The 18,199-nt window shown below is 44.4% G+C and overlaps 1 protein-coding gene across 9 annotated transcripts in view; it reads left to right on the top strand.

Moving 5' to 3' along the window:
* HDAC4 (histone deacetylase 4) overlaps positions 1-18,199 on the top strand; it is a 277,760-nt gene that overhangs the window by 219,422 nt on the left and 40,139 nt on the right. For all 9 annotated transcript variants that reach the window (XM_069860656.1, XM_069860648.1, XM_069860655.1 and 6 more), the window contains 3 exons: positions 95-281; positions 6,793-6,926; positions 14,274-14,394. In XM_069860656.1, the coding sequence (XP_069716757.1) occupies positions 95-281; positions 6,793-6,926; positions 14,274-14,394 (442 nt within the window). The remainder of the gene's footprint in view (positions 1-94; positions 282-6,792; positions 6,927-14,273; positions 14,395-18,199) is intronic.

Here is an 18,199-nt window from a genome sequence, read left to right as displayed (position 1 = left end):
AGGAGTCTGAGCCTACGAGCTTTGAAAACATAAAAACCCTTTTATGAAGGCACCACACAGACTATCAGCAACCGCCTGCTTCTTTTCCCTGCAGCAAGCCCTTCTGTTGGAGCAGCAACGTATTCACCAGCTGAGAAACTACCAGGCGTCACTGGAGGCAGCTGGCATGCCTGTCTCTTTCGGAGGGCATCGGCCTCTGTCCCGGGCACAGTCCTCGCCCGCTTCGGCCACCTTCCCAATGTCCGTACAGGAGCCACCCACTAAGCCAAGGTTCACAACAGGTAATGTTTTGGGGCACTGGAAGCTGAAGCGGTGGGGATGTGGTTACTGTTTTGCCTTACGTTGTGCTTTTCTGCAAAGCCATTGGTGTGGGGGCTGCGTCTCAGCTGCGTTTGGGGACGCTGTAACATCCTGCCATCATCAAGGACAAGATGCACTTGTCTTACGTCTTGTTGTCCTGCTTGTGCATTCCTCAGAGGGACAGACACCCTGCTGTCCAGACAGAAAATAACCTGCAGAAGTCAATAGAAGCATAGCACAGTCCTTTAATTATGTATCTCAAAAAAAAACCCAAACCCCGACGACTCATACTCTGTGACAAGGCTGATTTAGATGCAAGGCGGAGAGAGGCAATGTTTTTGAAAAAGGACAGCATGCCAAATGCAGTGTCTGTTGGCTGTATTTTCAGCACCTTCTCCAATCCCTGCCCAATCTTATGCCATAAGTTATCCATTCCAGGCTCTGTGCCAGCCTACCCCTCCTGCTGAAACACAATCTCTGCCCAGGAGTCTTGCCCGTAGCTTAGGTAAAGGGAGGCGAGTCGATTATTTCAGGTTGTCAGAGTGCAGAAATGAGCTGAGGGGTGTTTTCTTACCTGTTGGGTAGTCTTCTCGAAGGGCAATGATGAATGCACTTCTGCATTTGTGTAGTGAAAATCAGAAGTGCAAAAAACGTTTGAATTCCCCCACAAAGGTTAAGGGTGAAAAAAATAATTATTCTTCCTGAATCCTGACAAGTAGCTTTTTTTTCCACCAAACCCCTTTCTGCCAGTTCAGTAGCCTTAGTAACAGATAATTTATGTGCAATTTCTCAAGTCCTATGCTGGGTGATGAGGTGGATTTATTTTGAAGTCCGCCTTCTTCCCCAAATGTCAGGCTCTATTTTGTGAATGAACAGTTTGCAATGTGATGTGTGCCCTGAGGAAAGGAAGGAAAAAAAAAAACCCCAAGAACGCCCAAATAAGATCAACTCATGATTTTGTGTCTCTTTCACTTATCCATTTATTCTTATTTAGCCCACACTCTTTCCATCATTAAAATCAGCACTGTGAATCGGGTTTATTTTCAGACGCTGCTAGTATAGTAATAGTGATGTGTTAAATATGACTCTTTTCCTCAGCTTCTAGCTGCAGGGTGAGAAGCTTGTGCAGTCAGCTCTGTGAAAGCCCAGGCAGTACCTCGTTTTTGCAAATCAGCCCTTGAAGTCTCTTGTGGTGTTAATATTGAAATGTTGCATTTCAGGAAAACAAGATTTCTAATGCAACCAGTTACAGCAAGATTGTTCTAGATTTTGGCTTTTGCCAGGGATGCAAAGAAGGGCAGTCCCCTGGCTCACGGTCAAACCAGATGAAATTTGAGCACTTAATACACTCAGCCCCCAAACCTTGGTGTTTTAAAAACAAGGAAGCCTGGCCCTACTTTAAGGGATTATTCATTCCTTCTCTTTCCTCCCTTCTCCTCCTCCGGTATTTAAGTTGCCTTGTCAATCATACACAAGACTTTGAACTTACAATAACATTTCCTACCAGAGGATATAAGTTTGACTCAGACATGTGCCTATAAATTTAATTTAACTTTACAGAAAATGGTAAAAATGCAAATTTTGAGAAAGCTGCTCCTTTGAAAAGACACTATTACACTGTTGCAACTTATTTTCCTTGCAGGCAGGGTTTAAAACCAAAAAAGGTGGCTTAAAATAAAAGGTGAAACCTCACATTGCTTTTATGGAGCACTATGCAAGCCAGTGTGATGATATGAAGAATACTTAGCATATTTGGCCTGTAAAATAGCCTTGTCATGGCATTTATCCATGTTAAGACTCCAAGGGTTTGTTTTTTCCATGACCACCTATCTCGGGCAGTTCTTTGCCAGGTGAGTGGCAGAGTCAAATACGCAAGAAAATGTTGTCAAGGGAGGAAGTGTTTGGCATCCTCTGGCACTGGTGAAGCTAACCAGCACTATCTGCTTAACAGTGGCTGTGAAGAAAGAACCTGCTCCTCTGGTGCCATGCAGGCACAGGGAGGAAAGGCAGGCGTTTCAGCTGTCGTGCACGTGTGTGCGAGTTGGATTGGTGATGCTTTCTTGAAGTTGTCCACGGTGTGCTGGAGATTGTGCTTTTGGAGGTGGATACTAAAGCTTAATCACTAGGATTGAACTCTTCTTTGAAAGGCAGGAAATTAAAGTCTTGAGTATTTTTTCAAAGCAAGCAGTGCCGAAGAGCGTCAGGCTACTTTTTCACTCGGGAAATCCATCTGTTTGATAAGTGACTGCTTTGGTGACCAATTCTAACACAATCATGCGTTTGGATTTCAGAGAAATTAAGATTTGAATTTTTGTGATCAATTTGTGAGAGGGCTGGAAAATGCAAACTTTGTTGAGTGGCCCAGATGAAGCCAACCACGATCACTCTAAACACAGATGTGGCTCTGAAGAGATCATTTATTGTCCAACAGACAAAAATAATTGTTCATCACTTTCATTTGGGATATTAAATAGAAGAATATAATGCCCTCTCTGGACAGAGTTAGGATGAGACAGATGGAAATTCTGGAGTTTACGTATAATTTATTTTCCTGTCTCTCTCAGTGACCAGTACCTGAGACTTCAAAGGTACAGGCAAAGAACAATATAATACACCTCTCAAACATGATGTGCATTGCTCCACATGAAAGCGAAAACAATGCCCTTCCTGACTTCTTCAAGCAATCAGTTTTATGTCCTGAGGCATGACGTTTAATTTTGCTTCCTACAAGCGTATAAAAGAAAGTTAGTCCTTGAACTTGCCCTCACTAGCACAAGTAGCCCCCTTGGCTTTAATGAATACTTCTGCATGCAGTGTTCTACACACTTGAATGAGACTTCTCAGGTTAGGCCATTAATTTGCATAGCTCCAATTATCCAGTCTCTGATCTCCTGTAAAAATGGTTCCACAAATTATTCTGATGTTCTGCATTAAAGTATTTTTCATTTCTGATGAAGGCATTTATCCTCTCCTCTGCAGAGCAATATAATTATCTGAACCTCAAATCATATGTTTGTTCTGCCAAGAAAGCGAGTTGGTTGTGCTTTAGTGCTGACCTTTAAAAATGATTGTTCTCATGTCTTAAAGAGTACTGCTTCCAGCACCACTTAATTTAACTTCTAATGGCCAACGTAGTTTTGTATTTTAAGCTTAAATTGTCAGGCTTTCCTTTGTGTGTGTGTGTGTGTGTCCCCTCATCTGAGTGTCCCCAGCCAGAGGAAGGAACTTGGAACGTTTCCCTTCTTCCCATTGGTTTAGTTTTATGGAGACATGTTGAGTGACGTGCGATTATAGTACAGAAGCACTTCATTGTGACGCTGCTGCTACCATTGAATAATTAGGAAAGACCTTTGTAGATCAACCAGATTCTACAAACCCTGCTGTAGTCCCTGGTGACGTGTAGGTGTGAGTAGGTATCCTACCACCACCTATTCTGCAAACCTTTTCTGTAACCCCTTCACCTACCTACAGGAATTAGGCTCACCTACCAAAACCCACTGTAGGTGTAGACGTGGATTTTAAACGCAGTGTGGCTTTCCAGCACTGGTGAAGGCAGATGAGGAGGTGCTGGTTTGTGTGGCTGGGGATCTTGCCCACAGCTACCTATGTTTGCTCTCACCAGTGCAGCTCTCTAAGCTGATAAATGCCACTGCCGCCTTCTGAGCTGACACCAAACTTCCTCCAAAAGGCCTCGGAGATACCTGGCAGATCTGCTGCACTGTAGGAAGACAAGGGAGGAGCGGAAGAACATGAGGTCAGTGGTTTCATCTCTGTTGGCTTCCGCCCTACCAGGCTCTAGGGTTACCCAGGTATAAAATAGAGAACAAAACAGAGACATTTAATCTGGCTAGGCATTGCTTTACCTAGAGCTGCATCGTGATAGTTTCTTGGGAATTGCTATTTAAAAATTCAAGACGTGGGAAAAACACCCTTTGACAAGAACCTTGCAACTTAGATTCACGTATCAACTGTTTAAACAGGCTTAGACCCATTCCAGCTTTGCAGTGCAACCGGTATAAATCACTGCCGGGTTCTGCCCAGCTCCCAAGTAATGGAAAGATTTGTTGGAGCAAGTGCATTAAGGATCTTTTAGGGATCCATGAGGTGAGAAAGAAAAGGCTGCTTAAAATACCCTGTTTCAAAATGCTTGACTTTTTTTCCGCAGACTCATGAATGAGCCTTGGATTTATCTCCAGTTTGGAATATCCTTTGCAAATGACATGCAGCTGCTTGTTCTTAGCTTTTGTATTTACTTTTCCCATTTCCATGAGTGAATTCTCAGATGCACTTTCTTGCCTATGCTCCGTGCAGTGTGCTTTCCCATTGCCCTTCTCTTTGGCCATCATCTGAGTCCCTCAGTGGCACTACCTCTTAGTCCTTGGTCTCTAAGGCCAGTGCCCTTGGAGGGTGCAGTCCCAGCCCACGGACACTGACAGCAGCGCGTCTGTGGACTGAAGGGAGCCAGTATTTCACCTCAGCAGCTCTCTGGTGAATGACTTGCCGCTTGTCCCTCTTTCTGTTTAAGGTCAGGGCTCATTGTTGACTGTGTTTATATATGTTGAATCAATATGTGTGTACCTTTTGGCTTTAAGTCTATAAAGCCTATTTGTAGGTGCCGTAGATATATCTGGAAGTTGGAAAAGACAAAACCACTTTCCTTTGTACAATATCGAGACTTTCACCAAACCTAGTGCAGTTTCTTATGGTCTGAGAGCACAACTACAAGGGGGTCTTTGGGGTAAGAAGGACTTCGTCAAGACGCGCAACATCTCCTGAAGATAAGTCTCCTTCAAAAAAAAAATTGACCTCAGAGGCAAGGTTAATTTGCTCTAGTTTAAATGAACTCAGGCTGGGAAGTTCTCACAGACAGCCAGCCCTACCACCAGGTTTCTTTTTAGATGGTGTTTACAGTACTTGGCTCTGCCTGGTAGCTCCTAATGAAGTTAGATACTGTGAATCAAATGTGGGAGACCTCCACAGTGCTTTGCACAATCTCATTTAACTGAACTTTGGCTAACTCAAAGGCTGTCAATTAACCAGTGCTCTGTTCTGTTCCTAGAACTGAATGTGGTTTGGGTTTTGTTGGGGTTTTTTTCAGTGTACTAACCTACAGCAGAGCGAGGAACTGCCAGATACCTCCCTGAGGCTGAATACCTGAAAGTGTCAGTGCCAGGATTTGCCTCAGAGGGAAAAGCCAAGTTTTTCAGTGGCAGAACATGCCTACACTCAGTCAAAAGCTGTGATTGCAGCTTGAGCCAAGCTTGAGTACATGCAGCAGCATGGTGCTCGGCTCCAGGCTACGCGTCCAAGTGTGTTCTCAGAGTCTGGTTTCTTACAAGCCCCTTTGAACTCCATGCAGTTGCAAATTGTGCTGTTTATCCATCCTTGAACTGGCTACGTGAAACCCAGCTCCTCAAGCTGCATATGTGCTCACACCTGCTGCAGCATAGGTGTGCTCGGCTGGGATTTTGGAGGAGTGATACCGCTTAGAGTGCAGACCCTTTAATGTCAGTGTCTGGGAACAGGTCCTGGCTTCATTGTTAATTCAAAAGCTTTGGATTCTCATCAAGACTTCTGATTTGCAACTTTATACTGTGCTTTCAGACTGGTATTTCTTGCAAGAAACCCTACTCCTTGGGAAAAAATAAAACAACCCCTTTTGTGCTGTTTTCTGGAGCTTTTGGCTTAAGGGAAGGTAGATTTAGACATTTGAGTCTGTGTCTCTTGCTTAAAGTGAAAAACAGTTCTTCTGTCCCCAGAACTGCATTGCTGTGGAGAACCTGCTGTTTTCCTCCAGTAGAACATTGGCTATGAAATCATAACTCTCCTTCCAGAAATGTACCGGGCAACTCTGGAGCATGAATCAAAGTCTCCTACGCTGTTGTCATGCCATAAATACTTGGTAATGCAAGGGGATTTAGCTGCCTGACTCCTGCTCAAAGGAAACAACACTGCTAAATACCTGGTGCTGAATAATTAGGCCCAAGTGTGTGCTAATAGCCTTAATTAGCATGTTGTCAAATTATGTTGATGCGAAGACTTCAGCACAAGCTATTTTATGAAACATAGTGCCTGCTAATGATTTATTCCTTCTGGTTCTTAATCCTGAGCCCTAGAATCCTTTTAGCAGCCAAGAAGTTGCCAGTTGGCCCCCTCCTGGACCATGTTCCTACATTGACACCTCTGTGCTCATGCTGGTGCTTTCAGTTGTCACCTCCTTCTCTCACTCTTACCACTTCAGATGTGGGTGACTGATTTATTTTCCGATCTTTTGAGGACTTCCAGAGGAAGAGATCGTTTCCTCCAAGCAGCATCTTGGATTTTCCTTTCTTAGAGCTCTGTGGCTCCTGGTAAAGCACAGAGTCTGTCGAGAAGCGTACAGTTGAATATAAAGTACTGCAGTAAAAAAAAAAAAAAAAAAGTTTCTTTCCATATATCTGGTTAATCTTTATTTTATTTTAACTGAGAGCAAATTTGTAACCTCTGCTGCAGGTCTTGTGTATGACACCTTGATGCTGAAACACCAGTGTACCTGTGGAAACACGAACAGCCACCCAGAGCACGCGGGGAGGATCCAGAGCATCTGGTCCCGGCTCCAGGAGACGGGTCTTCGTGGCAAGTGCGAGGTAATAAAAATACCAGCTAAGTCGGGGATGAGGTGTTGGGCTTTGCAGAAAGGGAAAAGTTGTATTTGTCTACCTAATATGAGTGCTGGGTTTGGAGCATTTTGCAGAGGTGATTCCTTGCTTGGGTGACAGCATATTTACCAAACCTGCAGCTGGGGTTGCTGATCGCTACCTGGATGTGCAAACTTTATACTGCGTTCTGCCTTCAGATTTTTATAGCTCCAGCTGCTGGCAATGTTTTGCCATATGTGGACTAAATTTAATCCATTCCTCGATGACTGTTCATGCTTGTGAGTGTGCATCTGTCAGGAGCACTGTTCTAGCGATCCGATTTCATCGCATTGCGAGGACTGTTAGAAATCTCATGAAATGCTGGAAAATGCCATTGGTTGGGTTGCAGTGAAGCTGCTTCTGCAGTTTTAGTTCCTATTCCCTGTAATTTGGAAGTCCCTACCAAGCGTTGGATTTTGAAGCTGCCAAAGATAATAGCAAGACATGAAGTAACCATGTTACCACTCCAATCATAAAGCATCAAAAAGACGTGTGACCAGCAGGTCGAGGGAGGTGATTCAGCCCCTCTACTCGTCTCTCATAAGGCCTCTTCCAACCCAAAACCTTCTGTGTTTCTATAACAACAAAAGCTGTGGTGCAATAAGTTTGTGTTTCTGGGGTTTAATAACTTTTTAAATACTCTTTGATAAGTAATGGTGAACTTCTAGTGAAGATACTGTAAAGAGAACAAGGTTCTATCAGAAGAGGTTAAATTAACTTCATTGCACCCGTGTTTTAGGGGCAGGCAAGCTAGGAGAAAAGCTTAGATACTACAGTAAAAAGATTAAATATTAAGAATAATGATTAATAGTAATTATTATTCACAGCTAATAATGCCGTGATGATAAATGGTAGTATGTATTCATTGGTTCTTTGAGAATCTGAGGGGACTGAATCATGCCATATGTTTGAGTGACGTCAGCATCTGGCTAGAGATATTTTCTGAGCAATCAGAAGAGACATCCACGTGGTGGCAGCATTGCCATTGGCTGTAGTTCCCTGTCTTCATCCCTAAAGAGTGCCGGGAAGAACTTAAAGCTTGTTTCTGGCTATGGAGCCCTATTTCATTCAATTTGGGCTTTGTTATTTGGGACCAAAAAAAAAAAAATTAAGTGCTGCACTGCTGTCTAGTGCCTCTGTTTAGAAGCAGAGTTAAATCTTGCAGTGCAGCTTGTTTTGCCACCTAGATGGATGTTCTCTAAGGTGTGATTCTAGGTTGTTTTCCTTCTTTTGGTATTTTTGGTTGCACTTAACAGATGAAGTTATTCTTGATGTTCACCTGCTTTCCACCTGTGTTTCCCTTCTGGCCACTGATGACATTCAGCCTCACCTTTGATTCTTCCTTTCTCAGAAATCCATAAATATGTGTTGTTAGCTTTGTGCCTTAGTTCTGTGTTTTCTTCTCTGCTGACTTCCTTCAAGGTCTGACCTGCCATTTCAGGATAACCAGCTGTTATAATTGCATTTGCTTCTCTCTCTATTTAGTTTTTCTTTATCTCCACTGTTGCCTACTCCTGCCCAGACCTGCCTTAAAGTTTCCATCTTTATCCTAACTTTTCTGATGGACTTGATGGGCGCAACCTTCCCCTGTTTCTTCATCTCCTTCCTACTTCCACACTTCACTATTCTGTTCTTGATAGGAATTTTTATGGAGACACTCATTCACTTTCTGCTGTGCTTGACTGATGCAATTCTTTTCCATATTGCAAAGATGTTTGGTCACTTCCCTCCCCTTCAGAGTTTTTTTAAAGCTCCTCAGTTAGAAGGTGTCTATTAGTGAGGGCCCAGGTAGGGTTTTCCTTCAGTGCAGATTGCCTCCACATCAGGTGCATTTACCTGGCAAGGAGACAACTTTTTTGGCACGAGTGATCTCTGCTGCTAGGTTGGAGCATGATCGTGAGCTGTTGGTGTTACCTGGGCCAGTGGACTCCGTAACAGGAATGCTGGAGACAAAAAAAAAAGCTTCATTCTGTGGGACATGTTTCAGTATATGAACAATTGAAAAGGAATTTTGAAGTCTGGCATAATAATTTATTATTACTTTTAATAAAGGTGGTAGTTTTTCAGCTCCATGCAGGACAGCAAGAGCTGTGCCCTCTATCCCCACCCACAGTAGCGTGCATGTGATATGCAAACTTTAATAGAACATATGAGGATGGTGACACTCTCTACCAATGCAGCCTGCAATGTAGCTGCAATGTTTTATGAATTATAACAGCTCCATCTGCGTAGCAGCCCTGCAGGCAGTCAGATAGAGGTGAATACTTTCAGAATTATTAAGTCTACACCGAGTGGGCAGCAACACCTGGATTATAGGAGACAGAAATTTGCCAGGCTGTGCACATTTTTTTTTTTTTTTTTGCTGAGCTCTTGTTTTACTCTATATTATTTTTTTTAGCTGATCTTGCTGACTGACACATCTGTGCCTGCTCATTTTTATCTTCACTGTTGCAGGTCTGTTGTCCTGTGCCTCAGACATTCTGAGCCTGTTAAGTAAGCCCAAGGGCCTGATGTGAGAATTGTTTGTGATTATGTTGTTTAATCCAGTTCTTACAACTCATATTTGTAAAAGGACAGCTTGAACTTTGACATTTCCTTATCCTCATGTTTCTCCTTCCTTCCTTACCAGCCCTTTGCTGTGGTCCAGGTGTGGGTATAGTTTGATTCTGTTGTTTGTGAGTAGTTGCTCGACAGAGATTAAAACCAGAGCGCCCTGCGTCGTGCCTAATCCCGTACACACTGTGTGGGATCAGATGAGACTCCGCTGGATCCCTGTCCTCTTCCAAAAGGAATTTAATAGCTCTCGTTTACCCCCATGAGTGAACACTGAAAATACATCCCAGCTCTGCTTTCTCATGCAAGCTCAAACACTTCTCGATATTGTCCTCCTCAAAATGTTCTTTTGCCATTTCTGTTGCACACATGCCCCGAGCCAGAAAAGGGCTCACAGCAAAATGTTTTTATTGTGCATGCAAACAAACGCTTGCTTTGAAATTTCAGAAGCAGACTAAGTGAAAACCTGTTTTCATGAGGCAGCCGAGAGGCTTCTAGACAACCTGCCGAGTGTTGAGTTCGTACCATTTTTCTCGGAGGCAATAGAAGTGATCCAGAAGGCGCATGGATATTTTTAGAACAGTAAAAAAACATTGCTTCCTCCTCCTTCACTTCTTATTTTTCAGCAGCAAAACAGATATGTGTGTGCTAGAGTTGTCCAAACTCCATTTTATGTCCAGCTGAGGGGAAAATGTGTGCCAGATTTACGGTTTCATAGGTAAGAGTCTGGCAAAGTCACACAAGTTTAAAGATGACCCTTTGGAGTGAAAGTGATGGTTCAAAGTTAACGACAGCTGTGGTTTAGAGTATTGCTTGTTTAATTAAGTTACCTTTATAAAATACGGCAATTACTCTGGCGTACGTTCAGAATTTGAAAGCAACAATTACACTAATAGAGGCAATCTCAATAAAATACTCTGCCCCCCAAATGAAACCCCACAATCACGGTATAGAGTAATCCTCCCAGGCTTCATCAAGCGTTCGAGGAAATCAATAGGTTGTGCTGTGTGTTTTAGAGATAATCAAGTCCCTGTGCTGCTTGACCAGGATGGGTTGATTTCCTCAACCAGGGTCGATCTCCAACCACATCTTGGCAGTCCTCCTGTGTTGTTTAGAGCACGAGAACTGCTAGCTGAAGGTTAATTGCAGCTGAGGAGGACTAGCATGAAAAGCCAGACCCTGTTAGAGAAGAGTCGTGTCCACAGCTTTCCTGGCACAGTGTCAGACAGGGGTCTGGCTCGGGGGGCAAGATGGGTCCAGGCAGTGAAGCCTCAAGAGCTGCTTCACACCCAGGGTTTCCTGTCACAGAGCACTGAGTGCAGGAGGTAGTGGTGATGGTACCTGGGAAGTCAGTCTCTGGAGAAGCTTTATAGCAGTTTTCTTGGCTTTTTGTGGCTTTTTTGGAGCTGCAGTCGGAAGAGGATCTGGCTCATGGTCTCTCAAGTTTCGTAGCCTCTCCTGTTGAAACACAGGGTGAAAGGATGGATCAAATGAAAACTAAGAGACTAGCGTGGGTTTGGGTTTTTGTTGTTTTTGGGTTTTTGTTGTTTTGTGTTTTTTTTTTTCAAAATGCAAGGGAAAAGCTGGCTTCAAGGAAATAAATGAAGAATGCAGAAGGATGTGTATAAAGCAGTGGGAGAGGAGAGATGTTGTGGTGTTATGAAGGTCAGGTTTTGTACAGAAAGAAGCACGAAGGAAACAGGGTTATTGGGGTTGGAAAGCCACCTCCTCAGCTAAAAAGCTGGGTTTAGCAGCCAGGAAGGAGATTAGACAAGTGATGGGGTTAATACGAAGTGAGCAAGCTGAGTAGGCAATGCAAAATCTCAAAGATAAGAATATCAGGATTTAAGACTTTTAGAAAGTCAAGAACTGCCCAAATTAGGAGCATGGGCAGCAGGCTAAGCCACAGACTGAGGTGCAAATCATGATGGGTCTGGAAGCTGGACCAAGGGATGCGTTACGTTCTCCAGTTTTATTTTAGGGGGATTGAATTCATTCTGTTCGTATCTTTGTGTTAGAGCCAAGGACAAGGCTTGTGGCATATGAGCTGGGAAATGAAAAGGTGCAAAAAGATCTCAAGCATAATCCTTTCTAACCATAACAGTGCTTGCTGTGATGTTTCTGATGTCTATCTGTTTCAGTAAGTAGTGGCTTTTTCCTCAAACATGTTTCACTTGCAACACAGAAGGGAGTTCTCTGTCTGCTTGTAGTTTCCATTCAGTTACAGGTGTTATGTGGAGGGGAGGATAGTGTTGATATCCTCCTAAAAAGCACAGAGGTTGGATGTCTTTGTAGGGCAGTCCTTCCCCATCCTGGGGAGCTGAAGCTGTTCACATCCAAGGAGGAGCTGGCACGTTACTGCGAGGGGCTGCCTGGTCTGTTCATGTAACGCCAAGAAATACAACATGCTATTTCTGTACATCCCCTAGATGTAGAAGCTGAAAATGGGTCAGTACGTCTTGTTCAAAGGAAAAGAGTTGGCATATGGGTTAGAGAGAAGCTGTAAAAGCCTGTAAGGGGGGACTGAGGCAGGCTTGCCGTGAACTGAAAAGGAAGACAGGATAAAAGTTCAAGGGGGATTTGCTAGATATTTCCATCCCTTCTGGGTCTAGCATTTTTGTGATTATTGCCTCTTTAATGGGATGCTGTATTTTTGCCTCGTCATTAACCTCAGGAAATTCTAGGTGGTGGAGAAGAGCACGGAGAGCATGAAAGAGGAACTGGAGAGCAGAAATGCCAAAATGAGGAGAGGCAGAGTGCTGCGGTGCTCCTGCCGTGCTTTGATTTTGGCTGCCTTGTGCCTCAAACAGTTTTACAAAATGATTTCCTGTGCAGTTTGCAACACGTGATGGAGGCTTATGCTGAAGTTTTGAGACAAAAACATCCCTCCACTTTGTTCTGCAGACTGTGCTTCGGAGGTGGAGGCCCTGGAGTCCCCAGGATGCTCTGGCTGCGCCAGGCTGCAGCCCAAGAAGGCGGCACAGGGCGAAAACAGGCACTGCTTGGCTGGAAGTGCTGATGCCTTTGAAGCATCTTGTCTCTCACGCTCTTCTGCAAAGTGAGCAGTACACAGCAGAGCTTTCTGAGCACAGCAGCTCTTAGGAGCAAGAGGCACAGTTTGACCTTCACTTCAGAACAAGTTTTCCATTTGAAAGTCTGTTCTTTTCAGGAGTGTGATTTTTTCCCTCTAAGCTATCCTTTTTTTTTTTTGTCCTCATTACAAATTCTCCTTCTCCAGGAACTTGGAAGTCTAAAAAAAGCACCTGGCTTCCACAAAGGCAGAGTGAAGGCTGTGCAGGAGTTGCGTGCGCTTGGATGGGCTGCGCAGCAGGATGCTCATTGCTGAGGCTCACATTTTGGGTGACCCTGAGACCTCCACAAGAGGCTTTCAGAACCTTCCAACATTTTGCTGTTAGCTATTTCTGTTTTAGCGTTACTATGGCAGAGGGGAATAATCCCATCATTCCTTCTGTAGGAAACAACCTCCCTATGTGACAACTCCTTTTAAAATGTTTTAGTCCAAATCACGACAGAGCCATATAAAATACATAAAAATATGACATTTTTATATGACCATATTCTAAGCTGTATAAAATACATTTTCTTTTCTTTTTTTTTTTTTTGGAGGAGAGTGCATGCATGTTTCTGAAGCAAAGCAACCCATATTTCTAGATAACTATTTCCCCTCTCTCAGCCTCTTGACCTCCCCCAGTCTCAGAGCTTTCTCAGCTCACTGCCTATTTTCCCTGCCAACCTTTTGGAAACGGTTGCAATCTTCTGGTTAAAGAGGTGAGGTGTTTTTTCCCATTGCTGGGAGTTGGATGCCTTCTCTGGTGTACGTGGTAGCCTGCTGGGAAGCACTCAGTCCTGTGCAAGAGGCCACGGCATGGTCCTTGCACACCCAAGATGTAGCATCTCCACGTAGCACTTTGTTCTTACAAACATATTTTCCATCACAAATGGGCAATGGCAACAAAACATAAGCCCCGAAGGTCTAGAATCATTTGGTTGGAAAAGACCTTTGAGATCATTGAGTCCAACCGTGCTGCGCCCTTTGACAAAAATTGAAGATCCCCAGCTTGTAAAATGTGAAGCTGGGTCTTGCTGACATCAGTGAAAGCTTTGCCATGATCTTCAATGACACCAGGGCTAGACTTGGATGTGTATCTGCCCTTCTGGGATCCAGGTGGCAACAAAAGCAGGGATGAGATATTTGCTGCAGTACTTCCTGCTCAACCTGCATCATTGTACAGGAAAACAATTTGCAACAAAATTAATCTTGTTGGAGTTCCAAGGTGGGTTTTAGAACAGAAAGTTTGTAACTGACCCTTAGTTGCTGGAAGGTTCAGGTTGGAAAGCAGTGTGTTTGGGAGAAATTTTTAAAGCAGCTTGATATCATGGTGGGGATGCCAGAGGATGCTTTGGAGAGATGCATTTTCACCAGAGAATCACTTTCTAGTGGCTTATAACTGAAATCCTGAATATTCAGTAGTTGAGCAATACCTTACTCTATGGTGTTTTTAAAACTAACATGATACAGATGACTTCATATGTCAAGCAAGTATTTTTGAATTAGAGATTAAACCAAAGTCTGTCTTACAGTGAATTTTTACATTTAAGAACCTATTTTAGGTGTTCTGCTCATTGTCTTTATGTTTTGCTAAGGGGGAAGAAAAGTTCTTTAATAATGAGAGTTAAGCAGGCAATTGGTGGTTTCATCACCCCTTTTGTTTCCTCTTTCAGTGCATTCGTGGAAGAAAAGCAACTCTAGAAGAGCTGCAGACAGTTCACTCAGAAGCCCATACGCTGCTGTACGGCACAAACCCTCTGAACAGACAGAAACTGGACAGCAAGAAACTCCTAGGTATCGTTCTCTGGGGGAGGGTTTCCCCCTTCCTGACCTCCAGCTCTCCTGCTGCTGCCCTCAGCCCTGTCACTTCGCGGTAGCAGTATGGACATGGGGCTCCCTCCATCCTCAGCTCTGGGTGGTTCCCAAGAGGATTCTTCCCACCTACATAGCTAAAACTTCCTTTCTTTGATGTCTTCAAAACCTAAAAGGAGGTTTCCCTGAGGAGGAAAGGTAATTCAGACATATTATTTTATCGTTGGACACTCTGCTCTGCGTGTTAGAAAGTTATTCATTACTGGGTAGGAACTGGAATACTTTACGAAGGGCCTGGATCTGCAGCACCAGCCAACTGTACAGATATCGACAGATAGCTTTCAGTTTTCTGTGAATAATCCCCAGGTAAAGTACAGGGGCCTCTTTGCTAGTCTTAGATTTGTTTAATTTGGAGTAAGATTGTTTATCCCTTTCACTGAAGACTTGATCTTACTGAAACGACGCCTTAAAATATAGATATTTTCCCTGCAAAACATCTGAGGAATGGGTGTTTAGGTAATCAACCCTCCCCTCACCCCCAGCAACCAAACCACATTGATTTGAGCACCTTACCTCTGTGGAGACATCGTCATCTCCCTGTACATTATGCCTTTTTGCTGCAGGAGGTGGTAGGCTGGAGACACAGTTTGGGAAGTTCTCACTTGGGGATCAGCAAAAAGACAGTTCTGGAACTTAGAAGTTGAGAAAGTTTATTTTGGGATTAACTTGACTTTGGATGATATAAAAAAGGGATTAACTTGATGGCCTGCATGATATAGTAGTCCCAGCAAAGGAGCTGGAAAGATTTTGCAACATATTCAGTATGTACATTAGATCCCAGAGAGGAAAGCTATTAGCCACTTGTTTAAACATGCAATTAGCACTGTATTTATGGCTAACTTCCCACCTCTTTAAAACCCAGAGAAACAGAAAGCAGACACCTCTGAATGATAGCGCAATTAGCAGGTAAAGCTTAAAGAATTTATGATGTGATATACTTGGTAGCCTGAAACTCTTGCCTTGCGTAAGGTGTATCCACCAGTCCAAAGAAATGGCATGGAAATCTTCCCCAGTAGGTCTGAGAAGGCTCCTTGTTTGCAACTGCACCATCTGACTGATTTCTCCTTGAATTCTTGCACCGTAGCACAGAACCACTGTGTGAGAATGTGTGACCTGAGCATCTGCTGCAGTGGGATCCAGGCAGTCCTCCAGCATCTGACCCACTGGCCCTCTGGAGATAATTTTCTGTTCCTTCTTGGCACAATCAGTACCCATAGTTTCACAGAAACATTTGGAGATAGTGTTTATTTGGTTAGCATTGGATTTGGGGATACCCAGGTGTTGCTGAAGCATTCCAGATGGTTTATTTAGAAGAGCAACAAGGCTGGTGAAGGGGCTTGTGAACAAGTCTTATGAGTAGCAGCTGAGAGCACTGGGGTTGTTTAGCGTTGAGAAGAGGAGGCTGAGGGGAGACCTCATTGCTCTCTACAACTACCTGAAAGGAGGTTGTGGAGAGGAGGGAGCTGGCCTCTTCTCCCAAGTGACAGGGGGCAGGGCGAGAGGGAATGGCCTCAAGCTCCCCCAGGGGAGGTTTAGGCTGAACATTAGGAAAAAATTTTTTCACAGAAAGGGTCATTGGGCACTGTTAGAGGCTGCCCAGGGAGGGGGTTGATTCACCTTCCCTGGAGGTGTTTAAGGGACAGGTGGATGAGGCGCTGAGGGGCATGGTTTAGTGTTTGATAGGAATGGTTGGACTCGATGATCTGGTGGGTCTTTTCCAACCTGGTGATTCTATGATTCTATGACAGCGGTGGTCTGCCTCTTCCCGCTGCTGCCCTACTGTTGCCCGTGGGCTGTGGCTGGCGCTGACCCTCCTGCCAAGCACCAAGCTTGGAGAAGTGCTTCACCATTCAGTGTGGCTCCAATTATCCCACCAGGCAGGACAAAATAACATGAAGGCTTGACAGCTGGGGTCTGGAGGAGCAGCGTGGTGAGCCAGACTGATGGGAGAAGTGAGCTGCGCTGGGATTCCTGCATAGCACCCAAGGAGAAGTTCTCCTTTGGGAGGAGAGCAGGAAGGGAGATGCTGGCCCCAAAACCAATTTCTTAACTTGATGGCTTCCTGGATCTGAGTGAGGATAACAGCCACTGGTGTGTTGGGAAAACCTCCTTACAAAACCTCAGAGCGTGCATTTGTGTATAGAGGCGAAAAAGCCTGTAAGCAGCCCCATTCTCTCCTGTTCAGAGTTTAGAAGGCTTTTAAATTTACAAAACAGCTTTGTGGGGTTCTTTTAAATATGTTAGAGGGTAAATGTATGGCAGGTTTGAAGTCTGAGACCAAAGCTTTGTGTGAGGCTCACATATGCAAATGTAAGTTTGTTAGACCCAGTGTCTTGACATGTGTACGACTCCGGTGGCTGACTCCCTGTAAACTCTTTGCCTTTGATATGTCTTTGAGAAGAAAAAATATGAGAAACCTCAGCCTAAAAGGAAGAGCTTTTAAAGCTGGGGGATGAAAATATGGGATGTTTCTTTTTAAGCTTTTGCAAATGATGAGAGGGGTGTCCCTTCATCTGGCAGTTCTTTAGGAGAAAGCGGGAAGGGGGTAAATAGGTCAGGTTTTTCAGAGTTGTAATTGTGTCGTGGCTCTGCTGACAACCTGGGCAGAGAATGGATTGAGAGCAGCCCTGAAGAGAAGGACTTGGGGTGCTGGTAGATGAACCAGCAAGGTGTAACTGCAGCCCAGAAAACCAACCATAACCTGGGCTGCATCCGAAGAAGTGTGATGGACAGGGTGAGGGAGGGGATTCTTCCCCTCTGCCCTGCTCTCATGAGACCTCACCTGGAGCCCTGTTTTCTGTTCTGGAGCCCTCAGCCCAGGAAAGACACGGATCTGTTAGTCCAGAAGAGACCACAAAGATGATCTAAGGGCTGGAGCACTTCCCATATGAGGACAGGCCAAGAGAGTTGGGTTTGTTCAGCCTGGAGAAGAGAAGGCTTATAGCAGCTTCCAGTGCTGAGAGGGGCTGCAGGAAAGCTGGGGAAAGCACAAGGTGCACAAGGAAGTGGTGGCTGCCCCATCCCTGAAGGTGTTCAGGGCCAGGTTAGATGGGGCTTTGAGCAACCTGATCCAGTGGGAGGTGTCCCTGCCCATGGCAGGGAGGTTGGAAATGAATGGTCTTTAATGTTCCTTCCAACCCAAACCATTCTGTGATGATTCCTTTTACTTCTGCAGTTGTTTGGTAGCTTGTTACTTCCGAGTCTTACTCCTTTATCAGTGAGTGCCCTTTACATGTGTAGGAGTGGCTCACAGTGGGAGCCCACTGCAAGTGCTGAAGTTGCATTCCCTGGAGGACCCAGAGCAGCCCAAAGATGTGCTTTGCTCTGCTTTTATCACATGGGCCTGAAGGTGGTGGCCTTCATGGCCGGTTGCACGACTCCTCCCCCAGAAGCATTGCTAAAGCCCTTGAAAGTCCAAGGATGAAAAACATGGCTCTGTCTCTCCTTTGACAGGGTAAAGCTTTGGAACCTGTTAACAAGTTTCAGCTTAGGCAAATAAGGCTGCTTTTAATTTGTAGAGAGCAATCATAAATTGTTGTCAAGAAGATAAATATTGAAATAATGGGTGGATTAGCAGTGAAAGATGTGACGGAAGGTCCGAAGCGGGATGAGCTAAGAACTTCCATGTGGATCTCATCAAGGCATGAGCCTCACTGTGCACTCAGATTAATAATACAGATGCATTAACTCCACTTCCAGTCACAGGGGTAACGTATGTGTCTGTGAT

Source organism: Phaenicophaeus curvirostris, chromosome 7, assembly GCF_032191515.1.
Source record: "Phaenicophaeus curvirostris isolate KB17595 chromosome 7, BPBGC_Pcur_1.0, whole genome shotgun sequence".
NCBI lineage: Eukaryota > Metazoa > Chordata > Aves > Cuculiformes > Cuculidae > Phaenicophaeus > Phaenicophaeus curvirostris.
The sequence above is the reverse complement of the archived record's forward strand: the minus strand, read 5'-3'. Positions and strand labels throughout refer to the sequence as shown.